The following is an 18,241-nucleotide window of genomic DNA, read 5'->3' as shown; positions in this document are numbered from 1 at the left end:
GCATGTGTGGTCAATCTGTTTCCCTGGAAACACTTTAACAAGCTCTCAGAAAAGTGCAAGTGAGAACTGGAAGTTTGTGCCATCGAGGGCTCCCACAAAAACGCAGCGACTCAAAACACAAGATCAGCAGGGCAGCGGAGCGCAGGGGCCACAAACACTTGAGTGTAAGATTAGATTGGGAATTGTGCAGACAGGAACTGAGGTGGATGGTGGCTCAATGAAAACCACAGTCTTTACATGTTGTTAAGTCAACAAGTGCACCGCCATGATGTTTGTGAGTGAGTGGTGGCAGCAGAGCCGCTCTGAGACTTCCTGGCTCTGGGGTTAGCGGAGCCCATAGCATTCCTGAGCTGCTTTGTGGCAATTTGACACCCTACTCTCATTGGACCAAGATTTCACAGGTTGTCTCTGCGTGAAAGCGAGGAAGGCGTATACTGCCTACAGATATACAATATGCCTAAAGGGATATTATGGTTTGATCAGGATAATAATGCAGCGTTCTGGGGATGGTGATGTTGGTGTTTGGTCTATCAGTCTGACGGTGTTAAGATTTCTGAAATATCTTTGCAAATACCAGATGGATTGCTATAAAATTTGTTTTTATGATGCCCAAAAGTTGATTCTTAACACTACTACAAATTATGAATGATATAATTTACATTTAACATGAACATATCATCATTATCAAATATTAATCTAAGAACACTATATATACATGAATACATGCATACTACACATAACCACCATTTCATAGAGTAACCTACTGCATTACATGTTAAATATTTATTCCAGCACTGTTTATACTACTCATCTATTTAATCACCTACTTGTATGTACATGTACATGTCAATAAAGATTTATGTTCAACCCTGCTTTTGGACATGTATGTTAAAAAAAACAAAAAAGGCTTTTGAGTCATAGTCATATGCGTCCAAACAAGCTGCTCCCATTACTCTGCTAGTGACTATGACCAACAAGCTAACAGGACAGGGTTAGCCAGTCGCCCCAATTTATATTTGATTCAATAAATATCACAAGAATTGAAGTTATATTTTACAGAAACAGAAAAACGAAGGATTTCGTAAGAACTGACTTTAACATTGGCAGATGCTCAAAATTAGCATGCTAGATGCTAGGAACATTAGCTTCACATACTGGTATGCTACAAATTAGCATGTTAACATGCTAACTGTTTGCTTCTGTTCTCCTATAGTGGCAACAGTCGTTCAGCACTCTGTTTGGACTTGAAATCTTCTCACCAATTACTTGACTATCATAACAATTAGTCTAATTTTTGACAGACGGATCAACAAACACAACAGAGCGGGAATGTGGTGGAACAAAGACAACGCTGTCAAACATGTTGTAAGTATGAAAGGAATATCTGGCACGTCTTCACTTGCCTGATATCTCAGCTAAAGAATGAGACACCATCACAATGGACTACTGTTGGGACGCAGACTGATCTAATGACATCAATCTCAAACTTAAAGCACCTTTGTTAAATGGAAGAGAAACTGTCATAGTGTAGCAGGAGAAACTGCTGTTTTTAACTTTACGGCCTAATCCAGCCCTCCAACAGAAACGTTTGGTCCCCTGACGAAAGCTGAAGCTACAAAATTCTAACTGATATTTCATAAATCTAGCGTAGATTACAAAATAAATAAAGTCTTATGTAAATCCCAAAAATATATTTTCTATTATATACTACTGCCCCAACATGAAGAGATGGAATTCATTGTACTGAAATGAAGTGTAACTTATGAGATGAGTAACACAACTATTTGTTATACCATAAAATAATATAATTTGGCCCATTTGACAAGAACAGATTTGTGTCAACATCAAGTACTATTGTTTTTCATTTAACCATAAATGAGGCAGGCCACTGTGTGTGCATCAGCCAATCAGGTACATTTCCAGCCTCATAGTGAAACACATCAATATAATGTTATTATGTTTAAATTAATAATGAGTGTTAACGCAAACTGCTGATACTCCCACACTCACAAACATACTAATTATGACATGTGCCCTCACAGATACAGTCCTAAAACTGTTAAATAATCAATGCAATTAAAGGAAATAAACACACAATACACACAACATAGAGGCATGTGGCCTCCCACTCTTCAAAAACAATGCTGAAAAACTGGCCCATAGTTGAAACTAATACTGACACCTGCTGTAGGATTTATTACTCTGCTTATTTTACATCTAAATATAGACCTGTGGTTCCCAAACTTTTTCTGTCATGCCCCCCCCCCCTTCAGAAGCCAAAAAACAGCTCACACGCTAACCTCACAACTTTTTCAAAGACTAAGCTGTAATATATCTAAGGGCAAAAGTCCATGTAACATTAAAATAACATGGAATATATCACGTTAAGCCCCTATTATTTATTCATCTATGGTGAGATGAATGTGTCCTCGTCCAAACAGTGGAGATCAAAATTGCTATTTATATTCATATTGTTAAAGGGCTTTGAGGCTGATCTTACCATAGCACAACTACTGAATGACCAGCTGTCAATATGACGTATACTGATATAGGAGCGTTTAGTTCATTTAGTTAAGTACATTTTTACTTTCTAAACAAACAATGCTGGTGCAGTCTGGAAGGAATGATAAGGACTGCAGTCGTAGACAAAAAAAAAAAAAAACCTTCCTATTGTGTCTCTCTTTGTTTTCCCGTTTCCAAATATAACTGAGAGACACTAGCGTTGGCGTCCCACATGGGAATTCACTCACTCATTCAGTATGTAGAGCCGGCTGCACGAGGACATTTATTCTATCTAAAGGCATTCACATCCAGAAAGTCATACTGTATGTAACTGAAAATGTATTTCAGAATCACATGTAACCTAAATTATTTCCTCCACTCGTTCATATTTTCTCCCCATCTACCTACTGTAACCCCCCCACCCCCACCCCCATCCCCGTTCCCCTATGTATAAACCATGCATTAAGACTCGGCAGCTCAGTCTTGGCAGCTCAGATGTTAGTCTCTCTTTGCATCTCTGTGTCAGTCTCCCCTCATTTCTAATGGATGCTCAGAGAGTCAAACATAAGTCAATAATTTATTCAGAGTATTCATATGGAGTTTCATGCTTGAATTAAACAGAGACTGTCAAAATGTTGGCCTGATTCTGCTGATGCTTCCGCCCGTCTGAAAGAAGACTTGATTGCGAAATCTTTTGAAAGGGAAAAGACGCACGGGTCTCGGAGCTCGAGACGAAGGAGCTACACTTGGCTTGCGTTTGCCATTCGTACAAACAGAGCCTGTTTGTTCTGTTGTGTGGTAATAGACTGGCAAGGGAGCCAAGCTATCAGGAAATGGAGGGAAGCAAGGGCCAAGACTCTTTTCTACTTTTCTTGGCTCTGTGCGCTCGGTTGTCTCAGCTCTCGTCCATGTGCTGTAAACGCTCAAACATATGTGCTGTTTGTGTTTATTTTGCAGGGTTTTAAAAAGGCATCTGAGCGTACGCTTCGACAAGGGCAGTTGGCACTCAGAGGTCCAGTTTGTACCAGTGCCATTTAATATTCTTGAGCGTCTGCCGCGTAGAACGAACACAGTGGCAGCTGCACGGCAAAACATGCACGCAGAGGGACATCCGTCACAGGAAGCAGATACAACCATCATCATCTCTTATTCATCGGAGCGCTGCTGGAGTCCCTCAGCTGCAGGCGGAGCTGCACAGTTAAATGCACACGGTGTCTTTCCTGATTAAAAGATGAACATGTATATGATGTCAACAGCAAATGTCACAGCTTCAGCAAATGAAACTCTTTAATGTACGCGCATCACGAAGCTCTGCTCACTGTGTTAAGGGCACAGCGTCGCAAATATTATCATTTCTGTGAATCTTACATCTCAGGGGAATCCCTCTTATCGCTTCAGTCTCGGAATTCACACACACACACACACACACACACACACACACACACACACACACACACACACACACAGTTCTCCTTTTACATCAAAGCTACAAAGAAAACCTTTGAGAGCCAATCATATTAATGTCCAGTCAGACTCCTGGCTCTAACGGACTGGATGGAGGCAGAGGGGGAAAGAGGAGGCTGAAACCCCAGCTGAGCTTACAGTGGAAGAGGCCAGCTGATCCCAGGCCAAACCACGCTCTGTTGTGGTCTCTAAAGTGTGACACGCTGAACCAGACAAACAGGGACTCAAGTCAGTGTGACACTGACGGAGCGATGAAGTCTGCTTCAGACTGGAGCTGGGAAGGGCTGCAAACAGAGAAGGAGCATATAATCCTAAAACTACCAAAAGCTCTGAGATGAAAACATTCAGAGAGGTAGAGCAAAACAACAGGAACCAGATTACAGTAAAACAACACCACAATATACAGCCTCAAAAACGACCCTCATATTGAATCAACACCTCACTGACAGCGTAAAGAAAACTCAACAATACAACCGTCACAAACGCAGCATTTTTTGCATATTTATGACATTATATCATAAAGGATTTTTGTCCACTCCCCATATACAGTAAATTTAGGGATCATGAGCTCCCAAATATCATTAGTGTGTTTTAAGGACTGCTGATTCCCCATAATATACAGTTTTCCACAGAACGAGCCAGAAAGACTTCTGAGATTACTTTTTGTACCAAGTCGAAGTTGAAAGTAGAATTTTAATTAACTGTTATGGAGAACTTAAAATTCAGTTGCCAGTCGGTAAGCCTAGTTAAAACTAATGCAATCTAATAGAACAACTCTCCAATAAAATGCAATCATAATGTGAAAGTTATAATATTTGATTTTTGTTTGAATTGTTTAAGAGAGACATTGATTCAACTTTATGATCATTTTGGAGGATGTAGATTGTTTAATTACTTTACGTTATACTGAGAGGTGTTTCGAGTATTTATCACTCCTGATCGATCGGCAGTAACTGGGGTCTTAATGGGGTCCTCAGGTTGCTTCCAGGCATGAACAAATAACCCCATAAACACAACAAATTGCTGCTTTTATACTTCAGTAAACATACTCTAACTGGTGAGATTTACAGGTGTTGCTAGGTTGATTTTGTCTCCTGGATATAGCTTCAAATTTCATGGACATCATGAAAGCGGCATCACACACACACACACACACACACACACACACACACACACACACACACACACACACACACACACATATACATTAGATACTGTAAGAGCACACTATTGTATGGTCACATGCTATTGACAGTCACGAACATACATACTGTACACATGACTGGTCATATGTAACACACTCTGTGACATGTCGAGGTTATACAGGGTTATTACTGTCCAGCGGCTAAAGCTAATCCACGTCAGCCTGACCGACCCGAGCTGTTAACCCTCCATTTGTAACGCTAAACTCCCAGTACCAACAGACTGGGAGCGAACGCGGTGGAGGGGTTTGCAATGATGCATCTTTGTTTCAGCTTCAGGAAGGAATGTAATCCACACACAGACACACACACACACACACACACACACACACACACACACTGCACTTTACGGCATCGTCAAGCACGCAACGGGTTCAAGCTGATGGACTTCAAAGGGTCTTGGAGGGGCAGGATGGGGGCAGGATGGGGGCAGGATGGGGGCAGGGGGTCAGGAGCCTTGGAGGCGGGGAGGGGAAACAACACAGCAGTGAAGCACAAGCTCAGTCTAATGTCAGGGGGAAGGTGTGGATAATATAAAATACTGTAACTAAGGTGAGTGTAAGGAAAATATAGATAACTGCATTTAAAAACAGAAATGGACTTTACTGCACCACGTTCTAATAGGGCACCCGTTATAAAAGAGTTATAAAGGTGTACTTTTTTGGGGGGGTTTTCAGGTTGTGAACACTGCCTGTAAGTAGCATTCAAAAACATTTAATACATGAATTATAACACATTATAATGTAGTTTCTATTGGACACTGTGTGTGTATACTGTGTATATTATTGTACATGAGCAAACAGGGTATAAGTTTTTCTTTGTATGAAGATTTATATGTTGCATATAAATAATAAACAGGGGGTTAAAGTATTTATAGAGAAGAGCTGCAGACAATCTGGACCAAAACCCATTTATTATCAACTTATTTACTCTTATAACTGCATGTGATCATTAAAACCCCTCTTTTTCTACCTATTAACATCTAAAACTGCAGAATTGATTGGTAAGTGAGAAACCCATGAACATTTATTACTGGGTCGTCAACATTTATAACTGAATTATTATCATGAAGAAAAGCCAATGGGATCTTTCACAACCTGGCAGCTCCAAATTTGTTCTTCTTAATGGCTTTTAACAGATCCATAAAGCATCAATAAATACTAATTAACATACCATTTGTAACAGTTGTCGGTAACATCTGTACTGCACCATGTGAGGAGGAATTCCTCTTGTTTAAATCCATTTTAGGAACACAGCGTTGACCTAGTTGCCATCTTTCCCTCCGTGGTACCGAGCTGTGATAAAGCTCTGATTGACAGGTACAGCACTGACAGTTGCACAGCGACAGACGCAGATGTAATGATGTGTGAAAGAAGTGATCCATGTGGGATCAGTTCAAACACCGCTCAGCCTGACCCTCCGCCTCATACTAAAGGGAATATAGGACCCTAGTGAGGCCTTACATGCCAGTTAATGTTAGCATTTCAAGACTAGATGAAATCATGGTGCTGGTGTGTCTCAATCTATTGTATGTGGAGCATATGGGGACAGTCTGGAGAGAAAGGCTGACTTACCATGTGGTAGTTGATGATCTCCTGGAGGCTTTCCCCGCACTTTTCCAGGCACTCCTGCAAAGAAAATAACACATAACTTTCTTTAACTTCTAGACAATACATAAAGGGATATTCTCATAACTGCAGCTGCATTTGCATTTGAGAAGAAAATAAAAAGCTGTCACAAACTAAAACCAAAATTTATTTGAATTCTAAGTGGGAGAAAATGAAAAGATCTGCAACGCTACAATTAAGTCAAAGCTGGTTAATGTCACTGGGGTGGACTTTTAAGCTCTAGAGGATTTTTCCCCTTGAACTTTGTACGGGAAAAGGAACTGTAATTGCAGGGCTGATTCAGATCTTTTTATTTTTTTTAAATTCTTTATTTTTTATTTTTTACAATGGAAACTACAAATATGAACAAGACTTTAATAAGAAACTCACAATTAGTCATACAGCTGAGGCCAAGAAGGCTTTTAATAGCACTTAATGTCAGCAGCAATGAAAATAGTCCAAGACGCTGGTGCCGTGAGTCGAGCCAGAAGTAAGTTTCCAGACTCGATCTGATCCTCACTTACTAATCTGTTAGTAATCAGGTTTACTCACACACACAAAAACACACACATACAGTACAGAGCTGTAAGGCTAACACCCAAAGGGGAGGAAAGTCCCCGTCCCTGGAGACACTTACTGCAACAGTCCCCTCCACTAAATGACAGAAAAATATGACAAAGACAGACAATAAAGCCACAATAAAGGCGACAATGGATCAAACAGAGGCCAGATGAAATGATCTGGACACATTCCCAGCTCATCAGAAACTCACCGAGATCATCTCATCCTTCTTGCACTGCTGGGACAGATCCCGGATGCCGTTGACGAAGAGTTTGTTGGCGCTCACATACGCCTTCCCCGCTTCAATCATCCCGCTGCATAGCTTCACCAGCTGTGGAGAGAGAGAGAGAGACACGTTTGGAGAGGATAAATGAAGGTATGGGAGGGCTTTGCAGGGTGGTAGGTGCCATTAAGGACAATGTCAATCATACCCTGAGCACATTTAGGCCTATGTGGGAAGCATTATGATGGAGCATCAGATGGTCAGCTGTAATTTCAGCTACAGCTCTTTTGAGCCCCGTTTATTTGCCTGTGCTTCCTATATTAAGGTCTGCTGAATTAGCTATTAGCAGTTGCTGTTTGCAATCTAGGTTACTGGATCATTTTGATACTGGAGAAAACATAAAAATATGATGATTCTCAGATGACTCAATATGTGTTTCATGTCTGCGTTTTAAGACTTGACCGAGTTATGACTCATTCTCTCATGGCTTTCTCTTTTGGCTTTGTCCTGTATATTTCAACAGTAAAAATAAAAGAAGAGATATAAAATGTGAAATAATAAATCAGTATGCTTCATCCTGGCTACAGCCCTGAATGTTGATTGTGATTAAATCGTCTCTTTATATGTAGATTTCTCTATTTCACAGAGGCTTGGTGAAATAGAAATCAGCTCAATAGGAGGCTCCATGTGACTCTCACTGAGGTACAATCAACACTTTAGGGCAGCAGCTTTTAGGGCTCAACATCATACGCTCAGCCACAACACTCAAACTTTTGTCTCAACATCAAAAATCTCCACGTTTTTTTTTTAACCACACATGGACAGGGATGCATGTCACACAGATGCATGTTTGTTGTGTAGAAACCACCTTTGGTAACATGAGCTAGTGGGTGCGTTGTCAGGTGGGGTCCATATGACGCAAGAGCACGAAGAAGCTATTAAATGTCATCCAGGACTGGAGAATTGATAACAGACGCTGATAATTCAGCGTGTATGTTTTGTGTACGACTTGTATCTCGACCACATACTGTAACGTATTAAAGTGAATATGCTTCATTTTCTCTGCAACTGTCAGCAAAATTTGCCGAAGTCTGCTTTGTTTAGCTTCTACTTTCATGAGAGGAAAATTAATTTCTTCTTATTTTTCACCCTGTGTTCTGTTGCCAGGCTTTCTGTTTTCCCAGCACTGTTTCTTATCCAGCAAAGTCCCACTTCCTCCCATCTGTTAAGCAGACATACTGTAAGACTGAGCTGCTCTGTCCTGTAGTCTAAGGGAAGTCTTTTGACATTTTAGGAAATGCGCTTATTAGTTTTTTTTGTTGTCAAGAGTTAGATGAGAATATTGATATGAAGTCAGTTGAATATGAAAGACATAATTAGCTGAGCTAAGCATAGCTTGCCTTGCTACAGAACAGTAATGGGTTTTGGTATTTGTCCATACAACACAGTTAGAAAGCAAAAGCTACTGTATAAGTGAAGTAGACCATTTGGCTAAATGCTAACATGCTGATGTTTAACAGGTACAGAGTTGACTGTTTTCACAATCTTAGTTCAGTGTGTTAGCATGCTTACGTTTGCTAATTAGCAGTAAGCACAAACTATATTTGGTCATAAAGTAAAGGACAGGATGAATTTAAAAATTTGACCTGATAATAAGAAGAAGTCAAGGGATCCCAACACTCAAAATCATAAATGTGAACCCGGTGGCGGTGCTAGCAGAAAGGTCAGGGGGGGTCAACAAAGTCATTAGGCTTCATCCTCTGGAGGCCATAAATGTCTGTAGAAAAATTGATGGCAATACATTCAAACGTTGTGGAGATTTGCCTTGAGCCACGCTGCTAACACGGCTAAAAATTACCATTTTAAAGCATTCATTATGTAATGTGAGCGCCCTCCTAATTACATGTTACTAATGAGGTTCAAGTAGCAAAGAATAAAGAATTGGAAATCTATATCAGGCAATCAATTGTAACCTGGATCTATATTTTTTTTTCTTCTTCCCCCTTTTAATTTTTTAATTTAAAACTGCGCAACTGGGTTTGATTAGAATCATTCATGCAGAGCACAGACGTTTTTAAATGATCCCAGAACTGCAGAGGTTTTCAATTTCAGATGCTAAAGTGAGTGAGTGAGTAAAAGTGAAATTCTCTCCAGTGTTTTAAAGACACAGTCTCATGAAGGTAGAAAAAGAGAACAGTTTGATTATGAATATTTCATTTTCCAATTAAAAGTGCCCTGGATCCCTTCTGGTTGGGAATATAACTTTAGTGGTTTCCAACACTGATGGCAGCTAAAGAAGAAGTGCCTGCCTGACTAATCCTGGCTCTCCCTGACACATGCTGTAATTCAAAGTCAAAAGGAGCAGATGGACCTGTGACATGAGCTTTACCGGCAAAGCATCTGGCTGCCTCATTACAGGGCAACTGGATGATTTGAAAGCCAACGTGATGCTGTTTAATGTTTTCAGTCAATCCCATCTTACACTGCTGCCACATTAACGAACCTGGGCTGAACTGTTCAACAGGACTGAGCGACACTGCGCTGCCCATTATGTGAAGTGTAGACCGCCAGCAGTCGAAGCTAGCGATGTTAGCTATGTGGGATTAGGCACTGCAGAGTAATATCATGTTGAAAGTGAGCAGCTGAGTGTACTGGGCAAGCTGTGTCTAATGTCTGTTGCAGCGAGATATACTGTGACAGAATGTGGAGAACCACATACCAACATTCCTCCTTTTGACTCATTTTTTTTATTCAGTGCTATCATACGGGCCAAAGATCAGTGTGTGAAAGACCCTGGGGTGGGGGCTGGGGTTCAGACCAGCACTGTCACCAAATATGTCCAGAACTGGCTACTGGTATATGCTTTAATGGCAAAAGCTCAGAGCACCAGGGTGCTGTAAGTGCACATAATGTCTGTGGGAAATAAATAAATAACCATAACGCATGCAGAGGTGAGGTACAAGGACCCTCCATGTTTTTAATTAGTTTATTCACTTATGTTTCTGCCCGAGCTTCTCTCTCTCTCTCTCTCTCTCTCAACTGTTTACATGTATTGGACTTAGATGAGGCTTTTCAAATATGCAGAGGAGCAGAGCAAAGTTTAAATCTATAAATATGCATATTTGCATATCCATAACCAGCAGTGCTTGTATGCCAACAGATGTGGCACTGGGTTATTTTTGTGACCCCGTCAAAAGATTATGGTTCTAAGGTTCCTTGAGGTGGTGTTTATTGGTGTTCGAGACCCCTGAGAACACTTCATTTCACACACTGCCAAATACAAGGGGTCTGGAAAACCCATTACTCAAATCTGATGTTGATGGTGTTTGTCACTGTGTGCGCAAAACAGAAACACCTCTTTACAAAAACAAAAGTCACAGATGTAAATCTACAATACAGATTTCTGACTCCAATCATTACAGAACATAAATCCTTGCTGTGCTGCTTCAGGTGTGTCAAACTTGTGGCCACACCTCAGTGATCAGTGATGTCACTGATGCCTTCAGGTGTACGCTTTAAAAACCAGACTTGCACAGAGCTGCAGCCAATGTGGCAGGATTTATATTCCATATAAATTCTGCACAAAAAAAAGGAGACAGAGCTGACGTCACCTGGACTGATCTCAACTGACGCTTTGTAGAGAAAGAAAACAGGCACGCACCGAGAGCGTGGACAAGATGTTGCACCGTCTCTGCCAAAAAGTTAGACAAAGATTTGTTTTATAAGAAAGTTATTCTTTATCCATACAAGACTTTTCAAAATGAAGTTATTAAGTGTTTTACAGGAAGCACCCTCTTGTTCCTACATGCAAACCTCAAGCAGTCGCATATTCACACCTCCACCCAGTGAAAATCGGTGTCACATCTACCGCTTGCTCCACATTTTGTGGCGGTTTTCACTGCGCTTGCCTCGTAGCAACATGTGGTTTACCAGCAAGCACCATCACTAGTCAGGTTTCCATTCAAATGCAGCACAAATCTCAGCAGAATTTCCAAAACATTAGCGGAAGAAGAAGATTTGAATGAATTAATGAACGTTTCCAACAACTAGCACAAACCGAATATGGGGAGTCGGGGCGCATCACAACAAACAGCTGGAGAGAGCATCAGTCAACGGTGGAAAACCATGAAGAAAATATGATGTTTGTTTCATGTATTAATTTGTCTCCTCATTGCTCCACATACATGTAGAGCTGATGTTTGCACATGCTTCAGGTATGTCGTGATATATTCGCTAATCAATGCACTTTCAGCAGAACACAAACCTTTCCACCTCGCCGTCAGTGTCATATTTTGACACTTTATTTCTGGAATTTCCTCTCAAGTTTTTTTAATGTGCCACCTGAAACTACTGATGAAAACAGGTGGATGAAAGGTGTAGCGAGAATTATAACATGCTTGACAAAAGGCCGACTGTTGGTCAGAAGGTAGAGCGGGTCGTCAATCAGAAGATCGGTAGCTTCTCCAGTCTGCGTGTCCAAGTGTCTTTGGGCAAGATACTGAACCCCAAATTACCCCTGATGGCTGTTCCATCAGCGTACCAATGTGTGAACGGGTGAATGTGGCAAGTATTGTAAAAGGTTTTGAGTGGTTGATAAGACAAGAAAAGCACTGTATACATTGAGCAATGCGCCAATAATTTCCTGTCCTGTTATTTAGTGTTGGTTTGCTGTTTAACATATTCTAATACAATATAAAAACAATCTGCCTCTGAGAATACTCTTACAGCACCTGACGGCACGACTGGCAGTGACAATAGCAAAACGTCTTACCTTATCTAGTTTCGCCTCGATCTCCACAACCTCCGTCTCCACCTCATCAATGTTTGCCCTGAGAAACAAAAGCAAAGGGAAGCTGTTAGTTTATGTGCGTTAACGTTGTTGACTGTAAATCCATTGAGATCATTCGTCTCATTGGAAAACAGCCGTTCTGCAATCTGTTCCTGATTTCTCACGTTCTCAGAAAGCACGAGGAGCACACCATAAATCTGTGAATGACAGAAGCCAAAGCCAGACATGTTTGGCTGCTCAGCGACAGGCGGGAGTCTGGGCGTACTTTACGTGGGTGAGACGCCGTCCTGGTGGGAGCGGTTGGGCTCTGTCAAAACAAAGTGGCAGACGAGGTCTCCTACTGGCTGTCTGGCTCATCCCACAACCCCCCAATCCACCTACCCACTGTCAACACCGCCGCCACCAACACCAAACCCAACTGCATCTGGAGCCCCGAACCAAGTGGGAGAGGTGTGATTTACAGCCAGAGGCTAACAGCTGGATGATGTAGCTCCTAAAAAAAAAAACCCACGCTCTGTAGCTTCTTCACAAATGACGTCAGGAGGCAGGATGTGGATCGTGAACACTGTCTTGATGAATTAATTTCTATCTACTATTAAATATGTGTAATTTGCTGTTTAGTTGCATATATACAGAATTTCAGGGAAACAGAAAGAGGCGGGGGGTTTTTTCGACGCTATCCCACAAACATTTTTGAAGAGGTATCCTGGCACTTTTCTCTTAAAGCTAGTTTTCCATTTGATATCAAGCAGATAGCATTACAACTGGCAGCTCTACAAACACAGGAGCTCTGTGATGAGAGTATCCGTGGCATATATCAGCCACGCCTGGCAGGATATAAAACTTGTATCTCCGTCTCATCTCTTTCCCTCTGGCCTTGTGTGGATTAGCCCGCTCAGCCGGGCTGCGGCGAGCTCAGGGGGCGAAGGATGGCACGTGCGCGCACCCTCCTCTCCTCCCCCACACGCCTCTTACTCCCACCATCCCCTTTTCATATGGAAGTGAGGGAGCGGAGAGGGAGAAACACTCCAGAGAGGAAATATCTGTCAAAAGCTCCAGCTCACGCAGAATGGAAAACATACATTACCTAAATAATCAATACCATATTATTCCACATGTGGACACGTGTTGTTGTAACCTCAACTGATCTCCTACCGAACAGCCTCCAGCCAACCACACCCAGGGATAATCTTTGCAGTGAGCAAAGCTGTTTTCATTGCTGATGTCATTTTTGAAACTGCCCTTTTCATGTCATAATGTGGAGCTTAGCGGGCTCTAGTTTTTCCAGGAGGATTGTTCCCTCACGCCTCTCAGCAGGAGCCAGGCTGATCTTGAAACTTTTATTTATTTATTTATTTATTTTCCCCAAATGTCTACAGATGCTCAACATAGTTCATAAATTCTAACTGGCTACAAGCAGAGGCTTTCAGAGGCATTGATGAATATATATATATTTATCTGCAGCGCTTTTGATATAAAGTTCCTCTCAAACTACTGTAAAACTTGCAAATTATACTTTTAACATCCATTTTCCAAAGCACACCATCAGTGTTAAGATGTGGGCATCTAAAGCAGCTTTGACATTTATTTCCCGGTGGTATGAATATCAACTTGCAGAGACATCAGATGCGCTTTAAACAGGGATTTAATCACATTAAACACTCCGTTACCTTTTTGTCTAAGTTATATTTTTAAACCTCTCCCTGTTGGTGCCTTAACATGTAACCCACTGCATTACTCACTCAGTATCTGTTCCAACAGCCTTACACTATTGTATTCTTGTTTACAATTTACACAAACTGTTTGACTTGTACTGAAAATAGACACTGGACCTTCTTGTTCATTATTGTTTCTTTAGATATTTATAGAATTATCCATTTTTCCAGCTATTATAGTTTAATGTTTATGTTTACGTGTCTTCGCTCTGTTTTGCCGTCTTTGTTTTTAGCTGCTTGTCTCTCCGTGTCTTCTTGAATTATTTTTGGACAATTCAAATTCCTTGGATTTCTACACACGCCAATAAAGCTGGTTCTGATTCACACTGTCTTGAAAGGGACTGTGTGAAAATTATTGGGGGTGGAAGTGGGGTCCGAAAAGGGGGGAGAGGTGGGGGGACAAAAACTGAATTCATCCCATGTTGAGGCAGCGAAAAAAGTCTCAAAGAATCTAAATGACAACGAAAAATATTAAACCAGTTACTTGAGTCTCAAATGACGGAAGTCAATAATCAGAGTCTTGCAGTGAAGAGGGATGACGCTGGGTTTCGACCTCGCTTCTCCTGCACAGCGCTGCTCCTAACACACTGAACCAGTGTGGCTCATCATGGTGACAGCCCGGCTAGATGATCCAGATGTGCAGACTGTGGCTCGTGGGGCAGCTGCTCCCGCTGAACCCCCACCCCCAGGCTAGTAACCCCCACTGGCCTGTCTCACTGCACATGCCTCCCATAATGGATGCACACGGTGCCCCGGGCCCGTAGCCACGGCAACCATCTCGTAAGTGGGCCGCAGAGGTCCCCGATGTGCTTGGGATTTGACCCTTATTCACACCACGGGAGGAGGGGGGGGGGGGGGGGGGGGGGGGCTAAGTAGATAATAACATGACTCACAACAAGGCTACTGTGACAGGAGACGACCATCGCTGCACCATTAAAACCTCGTCAGGAGATTATTACACAGCAGTAAATCTACTGGTGCTTCACTTTTCAAGTAACTGACTCAAACGAACATGCAGTCGATGGTTGTTCTTAACGGCTGATTGGGACCGGACAGCAACAACACAATAAGTTTAGAACTTGTCTCAGCAGATTGAGTTTGTACTCGCCTGTTAGTGTGCAGGATTAGTCTGGGATCATTTATCTGACATGGAACAGTGCAGTTAAGTAGCGGTGTAAAAACATAATAAACACTGCGATTGTGCTGAGCAAGCTGCAGCTCCGGTGGTTTCTGGCTGCTGACGCGGCGTCCGGAGGAACGGCTGAGGTGCTGTTTACTGGCCCAAAGTGGCAGAACAACTCTGTTTCTCTTCAGTTCATGGGCTGACTCAAGTCTTAACTAGTTTCACATGATGCCGTGCTCAAGTCTTGAAATGGTGTAATGTAAAACAACATTCTGTCCATGCTGGCTTTATTTCGTGGTGAGTGAACTATGACTTTTAGAGGTTCTGCAAGTATCATCTCAAAGAAAACACTTCCATTATTCCAGGAAGCAGAGACAGAAAAAGTATTCAGACTCACTTGCATTGAATTTTTTACGTAATTAGTAAAAGTGCATATTATAAGCAAAACGTACTTAAAGCATGAAAAGTAACAGGGCTTACAATACAGAACAATGGGCCGTATCATAGAAAACTCACATGTGCATTAATGTTTACATTGAATTAAAATTCACTGATTCACTTAATTGATATTCACTGAATGAGGAAATAGAATTAACATTATTTTCTCTGTGTTGTTTTTACATGAGCTTCTGCAGCTGCAGCACAGCCCCCCCCCCCCTCTGAGGAGCAAACACCGCTGTCCCTCGCAGCAAAAAGCAGAAATGAGTCAGGACAGGGTTAATAAATGTCACAGAGAGCAGTGATGAAATATGTAGTGAAATCCCCACAACCCTTCAGCACAGCAGAATATTCATTTTGATAGGCAACTTCCATTGTTTCCATTAGTGTCAGCGTCATGTTTGTCTGGTAACTGGTCCCTGAATCACAATAAACAGTGTCGATTCTGTTATTAACGTGATTAGAAGCTAGATTCTTGTGTTACACATCATTGTTGAAATTTTTGATTTTTAGTACCTCAAATTTGCACCTAAGTACAATACTTGAGTACATGTACTTGTTTACTTTCCACCACAGCCAGTAAGTGCGTCTTGGCTGCTGTGTGTGAACCGGATGGCTGAAAAAGATGCAGCTGGGCTCGGATGCCCCAGAGGGGTGTGTTTTGGAGCGGGGAATCGAGGCGGAGGGGCCTGGTGGTCCGGATAGAGAACGAGCAGGTGGGATGCCGCGGAGAGAGCCAACACTGGGTTCCAGGTAGTGACCCCTAAAATGCAGCCGCGGCTCCTCAACCAAACTCAAAAGCGTCCACCAGCTGGGGCACGGCAACTAAAGCTACAGACAGCGGCCAGCTGGGGAGAGCGAATTAGCCACTGAGTGATGCGGCAGTGTCAGTGCGCTCTGGTCTCTGTGCCAGCATACAAATGAGAACAGCTGTAGAGCAGAATAAGATGCTAGCTTCAAGTGATCCTCAGTAATCAGCAGACTGTTTGATATCAATCTGCTGTTTGCTCTTTCCTACACTCTTCAATATCTCTTCTTAATTCAAAATCTACCACAAAAGGTTTCATCAGTGTGAAGAATTTGGGAGGGTGTAGCTGGGACAGGAGGTGGGGGTGGAGGAGGGGAAGCGAGGAGTTGGAGACAGGGCGGCCCAGTCTGTCTGAGGGGCCCCCATTGTGACAAAGCAGCTTTCTGTCTGGAGAAAAGGCGGCATTTTGTCATAATATTGATTGCTTTAGTGTCCTAATTGGGGCTGGACTGCAGGGTTGAATGGCTGATTGGAGGCGGGGGTGGGATCCCCGAGCATATTCCCTTCAGCTTCGTTGAGCAGCAGCTCGGTTTATTCTTAGCTGCATGGCTCCTAATGTCCCCTGCCCTGCCCAGCTCTCCCCATCCTCCTCCTCCTCTTCCTCCAGACCACTATATGAACTAATGCAGGGTCAAGGAGCCACCCCTGGCTATGCAATGCCAAGCACTTAAAAAAATATATCCAGTGCATTTCAGAGCCCTAGCTAGTCACTCAAAAATATCTTACCTCCTCAAACACTTGACTGTACTGCTACTAAACCCCTCCTGTGAGGAGCAATCACCCGGTCATAGCTTATAACCGGTAACTAGGCACGACTGGCCTGTCAAGCTTTGGATTTCTCTACATGCTGGAATGGAATAAATGGGGCTGTAGTAAGAAAGATACTCCATATATAAAGAGTTGGGAGTTGTTTAGACCAGAACAAACTAAAACAACAGAACGAAAACATAAGAAATTCATTAAACTGCATGTTTATCTGTGCTCTGCGTTTTTATACATTATGAAAGTGGTCAGATATTTGCTAAAATATGGGACCAAGGTGATCAGAAGCAGCCAGTGTTAATCTAGACGACCACTTTTGTCCAACTCAAGGACATTTGTCTAAAATATTAATCTCAATGGTAAATCTGCCTCCGTTATCATTGTAAACTGCATAATGCGACGTGCAAGAACAGAAAGCTTGACAGGCATAGCACCACCAACTAAGGCGGTCTCGGTGACCCCTGCCTACCGGGAAAGTAAACAGTCCATGTTGCGAGCCCGAACCTGGACCTTACGACTGCCAAAGAAACATCTGCACTCTACCAGTGCACGTTATAGTCACATCATCAGCCTAATAATTTAAGAATTACAATGCCCCATAATCTGTAGTAACCCAATCCTAATGCATTTAAGGTGCAGAGAGAGTTCAAATGTCTCCACTAATACCCTTCCCAACATGTGTTCAAAGCTCTGACTATTGTTTCATAAGCCCGGGCTTTTTATTTCCACTTGAAAGCTTGGATGTGTCCCTCATAATTAAACAGGTCTGCTTTCTGTTCTGACAGAGGAGAGAGCTTAGCTGCACTATAGACACTGCTCACATTTTTGCACCAGACTTTCCCCGAGCGTGCCGCTGTTCCTGCATCAACCTCAAACCCTCCTCTGCAACACACATCTGCACTTCTGCGCCGCACATGCCTTCACAGAAGTGACACGTCTGGTGCAGCAATAATTACTCATTTACGCTTCGATTGATCCAGCGGTGAATGTGTGTGTATAAAGGCCTGGTCTGATCTTTTACAAGTGGAGATCCCCTCCCCTCCCCCC

The 18,241-nt window shown here is 42.4% G+C and overlaps 1 protein-coding gene across 4 annotated transcripts in view; it reads right to left on the bottom strand.

Annotated features, from left to right (window-relative positions):
• acap3a (ArfGAP with coiled-coil, ankyrin repeat and PH domains 3a) overlaps positions 1–18,241 on the bottom strand; it is a 72,530-nt gene that overhangs the window by 29,639 nt on the left and 24,650 nt on the right. For all 4 annotated transcript variants that reach the window (XM_023425635.2, XM_023425636.2, XM_023425637.2 and 1 more), the window contains exons 2-4: positions 12,331–12,388; positions 7,548–7,667; positions 6,743–6,796 (exon numbers count right to left, since the gene is read on the bottom strand). In XM_023425635.2, the coding sequence (XP_023281403.1) occupies positions 6,743–6,796; positions 7,548–7,667; positions 12,331–12,388 (232 nt within the window). The remainder of the gene's footprint in view (positions 1–6,742; positions 6,797–7,547; positions 7,668–12,330; positions 12,389–18,241) is intronic.

This window comes from Seriola lalandi, unplaced genomic scaffold (assembly GCF_002814215.2).
Source record: "Seriola lalandi dorsalis isolate HSWRI2012SDOR001 ecotype SW California unplaced genomic scaffold, Sedor1 jcf7180002054794, whole genome shotgun sequence".
Taxonomy (NCBI): Eukaryota; Metazoa; Chordata; class Actinopteri; order Carangiformes; family Carangidae; genus Seriola; species Seriola lalandi.
This window is presented reverse-complemented; position numbering and strand designations above follow the sequence as displayed.